Below are 14,478 nucleotides of genomic sequence, written 5' to 3' on the forward strand. Positions count from 1 at the left end.
TTATGATCTAATTAATCTCTTTTTAATCTCACCTAAAAATTGCTGAGAAAAGCCTTCAATTTGAGGTATTTTCATTTAAATTCATTATTACATTATTGTGGCAGATCAAAAGACTGATATAGAACCAAAACATGACTTTATAAAGTAATTTATTGTTTAACAAACTTTAACAGATGCAGTCACTTACGTTCCACAGTATCATCATTATTATTACTATTACTAATCTGCACTGTTGGGAAGGTTACTTTTAAAATGTATTCCCCTACAGATTACAGATTACATATCCCAAAATGTAGTTTGTAACTTAATCCATTTAATTACTTAAAGTGAGTAACGTAATTTGAATACTTTGGATTACTTGATATTGTCATGCTTTTTAAAACTACATGAATGTAGCAACCACATCCTGCAAATGTCGTTCTTGTTTGTTCTCTTCAAATTGGCTGTTGAGCCCAAGTCTCCATGAATAAGAAACTGTTTGCTGTAAAGTAGCAAAGACTAGGAAATCTGAACATAATAACTTTTGTCTACTTAAAGACAATAAAAAGTAGAGTCTTTCCTTAACCATATAAAAAATATTATTGATAGAGAAATGCTTTATATATGAGATCACTGGTTTTAGTCCTGGTTATATATACACACACACACACACACACACACACACACATATATATATATATATATATATATATATATATATATATATAATATATATATATATATATATATATATATATATATATATATATATATATATATATATATATATATATATATATAATATATTATAAATATTTCTTATTTATCAAAATAGAATAATTAAAAGACTGTCGCTGACTTGAATAGATCATGTATCATGAATGGAAGTTGATTACATAATTCAATGTGGGCTAGGTGAATAATGCAGTTAAAGAGTGATTATTTATATCTAGGTATATTTTGACACCTATATATAATTAAACCTTAAACTGTTCAAATCGCTGTGGAGTAACATACGCCTGGGTCCGTGGGCAGAGGAGATATTGTTGAACTGTCGCGATGAAGAGCAAGAGGAGGAAGAGGAGGAGGAGCAGGCTCTGATGGAGAACGAGGACTTGGGTCTCCGGGATGGGACGATGACACGAGAGCGTTTAATTGGGATCACAGCTCTGGAGGGGGGCACCACCCGTCCATGGTACTCAAACAGTCTGAGGACAATAGAAGAGCATTGTTAATTCAGCTAAACAAAAATGCATTACCTGAAAAAAATGTGCCAGTTGGTTGTCAAGTTCCCTATTTATGGGCAGGGTTTTGACACAAATCAAGCAACATCTTGTTTTAGGATGTTAGATGAAAAATTACTTACACAATACAGATAGAAATACCATCTGTACTATCTGTAAGTCACTTTACAATTGTGTGCATCATTCATTTATTCCACACTCAGTGGTGGTAAGCTTCTATTGTAGCCACAGCTGCCCTGGGGCAGACTGACAGAAGTGAGGCTGCCATTCTGTAATGTCTGTCCCTACGACCACCAACAATCACTCATACACCACCTTGACACATGGACAGAGTGGGTGAAATGTGTTGCCTAGGGACACAACAATAGAATGCATTAAGTCACTGCTGCCCCTCTACAACACCTGGTATATTCTTCAATCTAAGTACTAACCAGACCCATTCCCACTTAGCTTCCAGATCAGCTGAAATTGGATTTTCTCAATATAATGTACCTTGTAGCATTTACAATAGTCACAAATTAAATACAATAGTTACAATTAGCTACATATCATTGTTTGCCAAACATAACTTCTCATTTATTGTGCCAAAGCAGGATTTGGATACTGTTTCAATGATAGTATACAAAATAGAAAACCCAAAATAGACCAGTTACATCATTTCCAAGTCTCTATAAATGCTTTAAAGGTTACATTACACCAAACTGACTGTATGTCATAAACATACCCTGCGTTGTGCTTTGTTTCAATCTTGAGTAATTTTTTATTATTAGTCAGTCTACATCTCCAAACTACGGCAAAGCTAAAAATGCACTGTTCAACCTTATGATGTCATGTAGTGGTAGGCTTCAAGCCAATAGCCACCGTTTACTTTTAGCTCAAGATTGACAATTCGAGGGCTCTACTTATCTACATAATTCCAGCCAAGGTGTATGGAGTTTAAAAACACAGTGGAGCACTTCCTGTATCACCACATGACATCATGAAGTGGTATCATGAGGAGTATTTTCAGTATGAAAGAAGAACTCAGCCTAAATATGTTGAATACAGTTTGTGTGTTAAACTAGTGAATGAAACAGAACACAACTCCAGGTAGTTTTGGTGAGGCAACATCATTATAACATAGATCATAAACAGCGTAATATGGGCCCTTTATCAAATCAATTATAAATATATTTTTATCTGACAAACATCACTGAGTCAAATATATCAAAAATCCTCTGTAAATCCCTAAATTCTATAAGCACATCCATCGATTGAAAGCAGATGATTTAATTTCTTGAGATAACCGCAGAGGAGAAGTAAACAAACCAATGAAACCGTCAAGAGGAAGACACATTCACAGTGGATCTTTCCCAAATGACCGGCCGCGGGACTATGTGACATTACCACCGAGATAAGAGTGCCATTATAGAGCGCAATGGAGAAGAATGAAGCCTCCCAAATATGACGTTTAATACCCCTGTGATAATATGATTCAGAATGAGCCAATTCTGTACGGCTTTTATCTAAATAGCTGCTCTCCGAAACAGCAGGAGGCAGGAGATAGGAGGAACGTGATTTTACAGTGTAGGATGTTTGATACTTAAAATGTAAAGTATATGATGTGATATAGTGATGATATATGAGAGTGGCCATGTCAGAATGAATTGGTTAATGGATAATTATAGTTACATAATCATATGTCTTTATCAGGCTGTTTATATCATATTAAAAGGTACAGTATGTAATTTTCTGGAAGTGTCACATTAACTGCATGATGCCCATACTTTATGATACATTTTAATCCATACTGTGGAAGATTATAGCCAACGGAACAACATTTCCATGGAAACAAGCAGGAAGAGGCTCTGCTCGAAGTCTGGTTTATGGAGAAACTAAAATTAAAAACATTCTCTCTTAAAGTGTAATGTGGCTTTAACATAACCTTTTCGTAAAGTTTTTAAAGCTGGACTTGAAATACTATTAGATAGTGTGAAAAGATATTGTAAGAGGAAGCACTGCAACTATACAATTGAGCCCATAAAGAAACCACAGCGAACTCCATTTACTTAAGTTCACACACACACTTGTCCTCTCATATACAGTAAGAAGAACAAAAGCCATTCTTATTGTCTCGTCACTCCCTTCAAACATTAATGTATGCACTCCTTTCCCCATCAAGTCAAAATGTCTAATCCCTTTTACTGTTTGTACTGTCTCTAATATCACAATAAAAAAAAAGAAGTAAATGGCTTTCATATGGTTTCATTATGGGGCCAATTGTGCGACTGCAGTGCTTCCTGTCACAATAATGGTGACACTAAAATTGGACATTGGTGAGACAATGACACGAATAATACATACCTATAGAAGTCATCTCTGTAGTAGTCGTAGTCAAACTCATAGCCACTGGAAGAAAGCAAAGAAGTATTTACCTTATGAAGAGAAAGCACCACATTATGTGACTACATTCTGAAAATGAAAACTTCCTCAGTATGAGGATGAGGAGGTCCATAGAGCAGCAGTCCTCTTTTTCCATTATTCTGAATCCTATGGATAGCTGTAGGCTACTTTCTGCCAACTTGCCAAGTGTTTCACAGCGTCACTACTTAAAGATGCACTATGCAACTTTTCTGGTTGAGGGTCTTACTTTGACAGTATGGCATTACATTTATCTCAAGCAGATGAGACAAGTGGGTGACAGCAATAGGCTCACTGACAAGTCAAATCTGCGGAGAGGCCAGCCACTCAGAGTACAAATTTATATTTTCTATTTTTGAGCAATAAAAACACCCTTAATTGAAAAAAATGCTAGATGTATGTTATGTATAGATATGTATAGATGTATATCCATGTTATAATGCTAGGTGTGATATTTTATTCAGCAACAAGTGTTTCATCTATCATGTAGGGGACCTTTTTATTTTAACTGTGAATTTGTTGTGTGCTGAAAAATGTTAGGTCACTTTCTTGAGTGCATTCAATTGTGAAAATGTTCCCCAACAAATTGGAATCAGGTGGGGAATTGCCTGTTGCTCAAAGTACGCTCTGGTAAATGAGTATTTTAAACAAGCAACAGAACATCTATGGTTGGAAAAGTGGGTCAGAAAACCAATCTCCAGCTGTTAAAGTGACTTTAAAGTGACTCAGAGAGATACAGACCTGTAGAGAGACGACAGTGGTCTTTTGGAGCCCAGCTTTGGTCGGTACGGCTTCGGCTCCCCTGCCATGTTGATATCTGATGAAGAAGAGTAAACAATTATTCATGTATTCAATAACTGAATTACTTTTTCAATAACTGTTAAAATACCATCAAAAACAAGCATTCCCTGACTGAGAATAAACCAGCTGTAAAATGTGCATTTTGTAATAACTCTGCTAAATGAATGCAGTCCACTTTCTGCTGTTTAATTGAGTTTAATTGTTGTAAAGTGATGTTGAAACTGTTGAATGTACAGTTTTACATCTACACTGTATTTTGTATGCAGTACAGTTTCCCCATTCTGGAACAAATTGGGAAAATATTCTCTTTATCTTTGACTCCTCCCACAAAGGACTACAGATAGAAGAGCAAAAGAGTATATTTGAAGCTACAGTCTGAAACTAGCATCTCTGCTTTAATCTTAATTGTCTTAATAAATAAACAAAACCTTAAAAGTTACATGGTACACCCCATTATACTGATACAAATGCCCACTCTCAACATAAAAATCACTGGGAGAGTGGCCAGATCCACTGACCCACAGTGCAATTCCAGCTCCAACAGATTAATACTCCTGTTGTGTCCTTGGGCAAGACACTTAACCTACCTCACCCCCAGTGTCTGGTTATGAATGCGTGTGAATGGGTGAGTGGTTCCTTGATGTAAAGTGCTTTGAGAGCCTTGAAAGGTAAAAAGAAGCACTATAGAAATGTGAAAAAGTACATTCTTTTCATTCAATACCAACATCACAGGTTCAAAGGTTCAACTCCAAAAACTTAAAAAGCTGTCTTGATAATCCCATTGTAAGACATGGGACTGTCTTCATGAGTAGGAAAAGTATACTGCCAATGCTTAGATTCAGTTTGATTTTTTTCCTCTTTGTGTTCTCTTCACCAAAAAAGTCCTCATGTTTTTTGTAGCTCTGGCAGCACCAGGGAGTGAAGACTGACAGTAAATTATAACAGAATTTATCACAAAAGCACATTTACCTCAAGGCTAGACAGGATATATGAGCAAAAATGTCTCAAGTGGATTTCTGAAGAAGCTTTAACATTTTTTCGAAAGCCTTTTTTGATCTTCATTACTGACAGAGTGAGTCATCCTGACAAGCATCACGACTTGTTTTGATTGACAGCTCATCCACCTGCCAAAGCCTGTGAGCTACAGCCCCAAACTGCAGCGCTATCTCTGCATTCAGTGTGCCTGTCATCTGCAGCCCCAAACAGGGAATTTAGAGCCATTCAAGGTCATGTGGGAATGAAATGCAAAATAATCCTAAACAACTCCTGGAGGGGTTAAAATGAGGACTATGAGAGATAAGTGGTGGAAAATTGTAGTTTAGATACACTATATAGGGGAAGTACAAACAATATACAACATACACAGTACAGAACATACAAAGAACAATAGTACAAAGCACACACAAGACATGACAGTACAATACATAAGGCAAAATAGACAAAATCTGTCAAGACATTGTGATACATCACAGAAAGGTGAACTTAATCCTTTAGTTTTAGTGCAGGGGTCCCCAACTACAGGTCTGGTACAGAGAAAATATTATGTATAGTATTTTAGGGGTGTAACGATATCCAAATCTGATGATACGATATCATCACGGTATAAACCTCACAGTGTATTTATTGTAATATTGTGGGAAAGCTCACAATATGGTGGAGAGGCTCATGATTAGGGATGTAACGATATCCAAATCTCTCGGTACGATATTTTCACGATATGCATCTCATGGTACTAACAAAACTATTAATATGCTACTTTTTCCCTTTAAAATGTAAAACTGTTATTTCTTCTTGCAGTCTACAATGAAATGGAGCAAAGGATCATGGTCTATGTAGTTCCCTGTATCTTTATTTCTGTTTATTGCTGCATCATAACTCTTAATTTAAGCAAAGAGACTTGTAACTCGAAATATTGTGATGGCCCACGATATTATTATGAGAACTTTGACGAAATTATATCATGATATTTTGGTTATTGTTACATCCCTATTATATATACTCCTTTTATATTTACCATGAATTAACCTAAAGCAGCAGCAAATATGCATTTTAAAATTATTTTTTTTAGCTATGATTAAAAGTTACAAGCATTTTGTGCAACTGTTACTTGCCCCCTCCACCAGTTCCTTACTTGTACTTGTAGTAATGAAAAGACAATAAAGTGTAAAGTGGTTATAAAGTCGTGGCATCTTTGATTACTCATAAGCCATTCTTTAAGCTGTTTCTCCAGTGAGGTAACGGTGGTGCTGTCTCTGAGTGTTCCAGCCACTGCAGTCTTTCTTAGAGAACATATTCTGGGCCAAGGTGCACTTCCTACACTGCACTTCACAGTCCCCCTTCCTCGCTGTGCATCGAGTGCTGGTCTCACTGTTTCTTTTTTGATAAATTCCCCAAGAGGCGGTGGAGCAGAGCCATTTAGTATACGAGACAGCAGTTTTTAAACATTTTCAGATTTTAGAATACTATGTGTGCTACTACACTATGTGAAATGACAAAGGTGTTTGATCAAGTAGCAGTGACAACAGCAAATCACACTCTAAAACAATATGAGAAAAAATGATATAGATTAGTTTGAAGTTTTGCATGTTAAAATGAATTGTAATTGTGGCTTTTTAAATGTGTTTTCTGAACAAGAAGTTGGAGTCCAATAGGGCTGGAGGTCATTAAGAAGTTGCCGATATGATACATACCTCGATACAGTGCACTTTCAATTTGATGCGATATATTTCAAATCAGTTCGATACGGTTCAATAAAAAATAAATGATAAATCATAGCTGTGATACTACAAGTCTGTTAAACCACTTCTTGGGCGAAGTTCATATGAAACACTCTCATTTTAATCAAAACAGCAAATATGCCACATATGTTGCATAAACGTGTTTCCATCCACTAATTAAACAAAAAAACTGTAGAGCTGTAACAAAATAAATTAGTCAAATATACCAAAAAATGCTCTTGGCGATATATCAATACAGCAGCCCACGATATCAATAAGGTATCATAACATTAAGCAATACGATATATCAATATTTCGATATTTTTGCACATCCCTAGAGTCCAATGCAACTATGAGATATCTGAAATGAATCACCAACTCATACCAGTTATTCTAGCACCTTGTACATCCACTCCACTGTATTAAAATGTAACGTGCTCCCTCTCTCTCCACTCTTTCCTTGTTGCTCTAATGGGCCACTGGAGCTGTGATGGTGTCTTCAGGTGCTCTGGGACAGCTGTATCATTATCATTAAGAAACCAGAAGGACTTGACAAATAGCCCTCTCCACTGTGGTCCCATACTCATTAAAAGGATACAGAGACACAGAGCTGACAAAACACACAGAATACATGAATAATTATAGAGATTACACAACTATCATTAGAGATGGGAAATTGGCTACAAGATCGTACCTAAAACTACTAGTGTTGTCATGATACTAAAATATCAATTCTAAATAGACTAGAATAGACCTGATACTCAGTACTGATGTTGATAAAACAATGATAACAAAAACTCTCTTTAGTTAGACAATAAAATATTAAATTGTGGTACTTTCTTTTATATTATCATGTTTAATCCCTTAGTCATCCAGGTATGTTCCATATTGGTCCATAAGCATATACTAGTCTAAGTGCTCTTATACTTGTTCTGATACAGCTCAAGATCATTCTAAAGTTATTCAGGAACGATTTATTTCTGTCCCGTTAATGTGACTTTTTAGTATCAGTGCCTGCTAAAATGAGTATTTAGTTTCGATTAGAGGGGGGACTTGCAAGTCGTGATTTAGACTCGAGTCAGACTTGAGTCACTATTTTTAGGACCGGATAAAATGGACTAAGACTTGGGACTTGACTTGGACTTTAATCCTCTGACTTGAGAAGACTTGATGCTTCTCCTAAAAAAATATGTTTTTAGAAAATACTTTTCTCTTTACAGTTGATAAATGCGGTACTGTGATATGGTATCCTCAAATGTACTACAGTAATACACAGTATTATACAGTAAAATGCAGTACAATACAGTAAAACAGATTGAAATACAGAGAACTACATGACAAAATAACTGTGATTTAGCACTTCTATTCTGACCTTAATGATTGATACTAAGACATTTAAAAAGGAAAAAATAGCATTTCTACAACTATTATATAAATACTCGTATATAAATATACTATATTGACTAAGTAAATTTTAGTTTAAAATTCATATAAATTGCAAAACTCTAACTTTGGTTTAAAGACTTGAAATAACTTGAAGCTCAAAGCAGACGACTTGGACTTGACTTGGACTTATGGGCCAGAGACTTGAGGCTCAACTTGGACTTGCCTGTATTTGACTTTGAACCTGACTTGAGGTCAAAGACTTGAGACTTACTTGAGACTCGCAAAACAATGACTTGGTCCCACGTCGATTCTTTTGACAACCCTACCCTAAAGCAAGATTATACCTCCAAAAATTATAAATGTAGAGTATCATAAAAAAATAAATACACATGAGTTAAATAAACATGAGTAGGTAGGATAGTGTCATAGGCAAACCACAGAAAATTTTTATCACAAAGCAAAGAAAATACACCTCATGAATATTGAGCCAAAAGATATAGACAGATAATGAATGATAAATTGACAGACAAATGTTTACAGCATTTACAGTGTTTCCCAACCAACTTTTCCAGTGGATACCTGGCAAACCAAACTTTCTACTGCCTTATAAGGTCAAAACATTGTAAGGTTATTGTAAGATGGTGACATAAGACAAGTGGAGAGATACGTCCGGGGACAGCGTTGCTAAGCAGTGGCCACTCACTGTTTGATTGATACAGTAAAGTGTGAGCTGTATGACATTTATAGAGTGTTCATAAGAGACACTCAGACACTACAGAAGACATAGGAAAAAGCCACGGGGAGAAAACAGAGGAAAGAATGTTGCCATTTTGTCCTCTTTAGTGCTCTACCAAGATTTTCTTTTTAGATTTTTTACACAAATTACTCTTGTGAGCTTCAAGCCATGCAATAATGCTGTTACTTGCTCCTCAAAAACATAAGTGGAGTTGTGTTTTGTTTCATTTACACATGTTTGAGTGACCCTTTACTATTAGTTTGTCTACATCTCCAAAGCTCAAAATGCTCTGTCCCATGAAACAGTAGTTTTGAAGTTAACGGCTATCTGATACTTTTAAATAAAGTTTATTGTTATATTTTGAAATGCTACAGAAGACACTGAGAACTGAGGAACATGCCAAAGATGGAAAATGGTGGACACATCGGTCATGATAATAGCTTACACCATAATATAGATCATTGTTTCCTAAATACTGGGTCCATTTAATGTCCAATTAGGCGACTTATGGATCCTTTTATTGCTGGTTCAATTACTGTTTTTCATTGTTTAAATCTTGAGTAATACTAACTGTTCAGAGAGGCACGATCAGTCAGTCAACAATAAAATATCCTCATTAATCATCAGTTATGGTCAAAATAATGTCTATTGACTTGGGTCGTGAATGTCTGTGACTTTTAGGATATGGAAAAAGAAATGATATAAGAACTGATATAGAGAAGACAAATGGTACTTGGGCTTTTATAATTGCGGTGCTCAGTGATAGAGAAATTACATTTACTGTGCTGTGCCAGTCCCACACTGTCATTCAGTCCTTGGTTTATGTCATCAGAGGTATAATACTCCCTACAACGGAAACATAAGCAGACGGTCTTCACTTGAATGGACAACACTATCACAATTTCTGGAGGGTGCAGCCAGTCAGCATTGGGCTATTCCAGATTTAGTACTTATTCGGATAATTGGAATTTGGCAGTGTCTCTTCCATGGTTTCCCTTGGCCTCATGGGTAATCGCCGTTGCACCTGTTCAGATTCAGTACATTCAATTGCTTTGTGTTCTTCAAACAGAGGACAGTAGATGTTGTTTCGGTCTGGTTAATTCTCGCTTCCCCATGTTTTATCTCTACATTGGTTTAAATTGTGTATCTCTTTTCTCACAATAGTGTAAAATCCAAACAGACGTGTCAGCCAGTCTAGAAATACAGCCGACCTTTTCGCTTAGAGACAGATGTTTTAACTGCAAGAGGTCATTTTTAACTGGATTTAAACAATACATTTGATTTTTTTCCAACAGGATTTCATTGTCATTCTCTTTGGAAATCTGACATATTGCAGTCATCTCTGATTCTTTCTTCATTACATGCAACAAAGAAACTGCTGCAGTTACTTTCTATCTTAATTTCAGACAAGACCAGTAAAACAAACAGGACATAAACAGCTCATTTGAATTGCTAATGCGACAAAGAAGCATCTGTTGTGGGTTTATTATCTGCATAGAAATGTATATCTGCTCAAAATCAATAGAAAATACAAAGCACAAAAAACTATGCATCTTGCCAAATCTAACAAGCTAGAATCCTGTAATAAGCTGTCTTGCCCCAGTACAGATATATAATATAAGTAGCTCAGCTCTTGAGGTTAAAATAAGTCCGCTGTGTGACATCTGCATTTAATTAGAAAGCATTTTATTGTTTGATAATCAAGTTGTTGTTAGCTTTACCATTGATCCTCTCCTCTAACTCCAAACTAGTTTCTGTGAGTTGTGAAAAGCACATGTAAACATTGGATAATTAGGATGCTTGAAATGTATAAGATAAACGAGGAATAATTTTGGACCACTACAAACCGTTTTTAAGACAGTAATAACCAGGTACAGCGCCTTTAAGCCCTCAACCTGTTCTTCTCTTGTAGATTAATGCATCAATCGTGCTCCTCAGAAGACCTCATTTTTCCAGAGCGCCTCCCGGAGTCCGGATGAGTTCAATAACCGTTTCTTCCCCTTGACATCGGGTCGTACAAAAATCCAATCACTGGTTCCTGGGGGCGCTCCTCTCCTCCGAGTTCATCCATATTAAACAGCCCAGCTCCAAATAGCCTACAGAGGACGGTGGAAGTTGAACCTCGCCTTGCCCTGGAGCAGTGGAGCAGTGGACGAGTCATTAAAGAAGACAATGAGAATCAAAGTGGAGTGAATTGGACCCAGTGGAACATCTGGTTTACGAGTAATAATAGTTAAACAATACAGATTTTAACAATACAGAACACTTAGATCAGATGTTAGGGTAGGTTTTATAATGGTTCCTATGTATTATTCAGGCTTTTCAGACACCTTAGGCTATTTCTTGTGGTACAGTATATCAGCACTATGTAGTTTTTGGATGTGATTTTATGTAATAGTTTAGCATGTGATATGATGATTTTTGCTCAACTAAAGACATGTCCTGCTGATTGATTAGTCTATTAAAAAGGGGCATGGCATAAGCTCTCAAAACTACTACTATCTCTACGTAGCTGACCTAAACTACACCTGCACAGGAGTTCATGCAAAAACAAGTATTTATGCAAAAAAAAAAAAAAAAAACATACTAGGAAACATTGTATTTATATAAAGACAAATTAAACTTTATTCTATTTTTTATCTTTTTATCTTTTTTATCTTCATATAACCCCCCCCCCCCCCAAAAAAAATAAAACAAAACAAAATACCAAATACTCAGTAAACTCACCCGCTCACTAACTTCTTTTTTCTGCTGTTGTCCCATATAAATCCTAAAGGCCCACAGCCCTAACTAGTGCCTTGCCAGGAATGTTCTATAGTATGGCATTAAAAACAAAAAAAAACAAAAAAACAACAAGCTTGCCTTTCCACAGATCTGACCTGCCTGGGAGCACCACCTGTTAGTCTCCATGAAGATATTTTATTCTAAACTGAATAGTGGGTATATCTCTTGAAAAGATTTAAAATAGTAAAAAGTATAATCTGTAAAAAAGAGTGTAAAATAAAAAAGAAAATAGAAAATGTGATTGTTTTATTTTTTGCCTTACTGTAGTTTTTCCTATTTATGCTGTATTCCCCTGTATCTTCATGGGAAATATGTTATTTATCTGCAGCTCTCTCTACAAAAAGCAAAGTTATAATGTCTCTTGCACAATTAAGTTTGTTTCCTAACCGTAAGCCTCTATCCCAGTCCATTTGGCAGACTGGCAGATTAGTCTTGGCACAGAGCAGTCCACTCAGGCCTGTTCAGAACGCAGGTGTATTTGATAAAGAGATCACCCAAAGCCTCCAAACACAAATATACGAATCCAGGATGAGAACAAAAACAGGACTAAACCAGGTTTAAACTAGAATTAAACCCTGACCAGAATGAAAGTGGTTCTAAACAACAACAAAACTATTAGACCATGATCATTGTGCTTGATAAATCCACACTGACTTCTTCTGTATAGGATGTACAGTCTGGTCACCACTGCAATTTGAGGTTTGTTTATTTCAGTGTAACATGGAAACACACAAGCTCATGGTAATGCATCATTTAGAACAAAATGACATTTCTCTCACCTCGGATTAACAGTGTCTAGTGCTTCGCTCATTATTCAGCAGAAGTCCACAATGTTTTTCAGTCCTCTGTTATTATATTTTTCTCTTTTGTATAGTTTGTTTTAAGACAGAAACTGTTTCTCTGATTGGCTAATCGGGCTAATCTCAATCACTCCAATCTAGACTGTGTGACAAATGGAAGCCCAAACAAGAAATTACATTTACGTTCATAGTAGTAGCTGTAGTTCTTAAGTTAACAGCTATGTTTTACCTTTTGTTTTAGAGATAGGATATTCTAGGGTTGAAATTATCCAAATGATTCTAGTGAAGATGTTTGGAGTTTAAAAACATCAGGTAGATTTCCAATGAAGATACAACATTATAACATAGATCAGAAAATAGCGTAATATGGGCCCTTTAAATATTTTTTACCTATAGAATGTTGCAATGTCATCTAAAACCCAGCAATCCAGTTTTTATAAAGATTGAGATTCAGTTATTGAACCAAAAATCGTGATACATCTTTTTGCCTCGATCGCCCACTCTTATTTCCAAGTGACCTGATCTGCACTTTTAATATTCATCCAGGACTAGACTAGTGCGTAACGGCCACTCTCCAATGTTCTTTTGTGCCTTGTAAATCTGACACAGGAGAGAGCCCCATCAGATCTCAGACTCAAGGGCACAGCCTGCTCCTGCTTCATCACAGAGACAGTCTTTTAAAGCACTGTGGGAGAGAGAGACAGGACGGCCTATATACAGTTATGAAGACACAGCAGATGTGCATTCAAAGTAGTCATGTCTTGGGACCATATATTCATCTATGATGATATGTTGTGTACTTTAAAAAAGCATTCAAAGTATTAGGGCTGCAGTTAGTCAGCTAAAGAAATTCTGTGCTTTGATTAGTGAACTTAAAGAGCTCATACTATGCTATTTTCTGATCTATGTTATAATGTTGTATGCTCATTAAAAACATACTTGGACTGCATATTTAGAGTCCTTTTCTCAAACAGAAACTAGAAACTAGGTCAGGAATCAGAATATACTATACGCTTTGCAAGAACCCCAGAAGTTGTAGACCGCACACTGGCCAATCAGCAAAGAGCTGTGAAGTCATGATGTCAAACTCAAGCGTCTGTCTGGGTCCCTTTTTGTGGTACTGCACAACAGTAAACAAAGCGGTTGAGATGGAAGTAGACAAAGACATACATTCTGTGTTGGCAATGATTCCTAAGATCGAGGATTTAAAGCTGGAACAAAGAGAATGTTTGGTGAATTTTTATCAAGGGGAAAGACGTTATTGCCTTTCTTCCTACGGGATTTCTGCACATTACATATGTCATGACCAAATAGCAGCGATTGGTTAAATAAAAAAAGTACCCGCCTACTGTCGAGCAAATTAATTTTAAAGTTGTGAGGTCAGATGGTTTCCAAGTGAAACCGTCTGATGAATCAGGCTAGCTAATATTTGCATCACAGCAGACATTTCCATTTTATCCACACTTACATTTGTGACTGTTATGTTTGAATAAGGATCTGAGGAGTCAGTGCACGTCCTTTCTTAATCGTAATCATGTACTTTGGTCCTGTAAAAAAAACTTGGCAGCACAAACAGTTGGCTGCCCTTCACTTTCCTTCAAGACATTTAATAACATTGTCATTAGACCAAC

General features: G+C 36.2%; 1 protein-coding gene across 1 annotated transcript in view; it reads right to left on the reverse strand.

Moving 5' to 3' along the window:
- The window catches only part of LOC110164185 (RNA-binding Raly-like protein), a 75,203-nt gene that overhangs the window by 6,948 nt on the left and 53,777 nt on the right, over nucleotides 1-14,478 (reverse strand). Inside the window, exons 3-5 of the mRNA XM_055151740.1 lie at nucleotides 4,365-4,440; nucleotides 3,567-3,611; nucleotides 997-1,190 (exon numbers count right to left, since the gene is read on the reverse strand). Of these exons, the coding sequence (XP_055007715.1) occupies nucleotides 997-1,190; nucleotides 3,567-3,611; nucleotides 4,365-4,440 (315 nt within the window). The remainder of the gene's footprint in view (nucleotides 1-996; nucleotides 1,191-3,566; nucleotides 3,612-4,364; nucleotides 4,441-14,478) is intronic.

This window comes from Boleophthalmus pectinirostris, unplaced genomic scaffold, assembly GCF_026225935.1.
Source record: "Boleophthalmus pectinirostris isolate CB_2022bp ecotype Guang Dong unplaced genomic scaffold, ASM2622593v1 HiC_scaffold_16, whole genome shotgun sequence".
Lineage (NCBI taxonomy): Eukaryota > Metazoa > Chordata > Actinopteri > Gobiiformes > Gobiidae > Boleophthalmus > Boleophthalmus pectinirostris.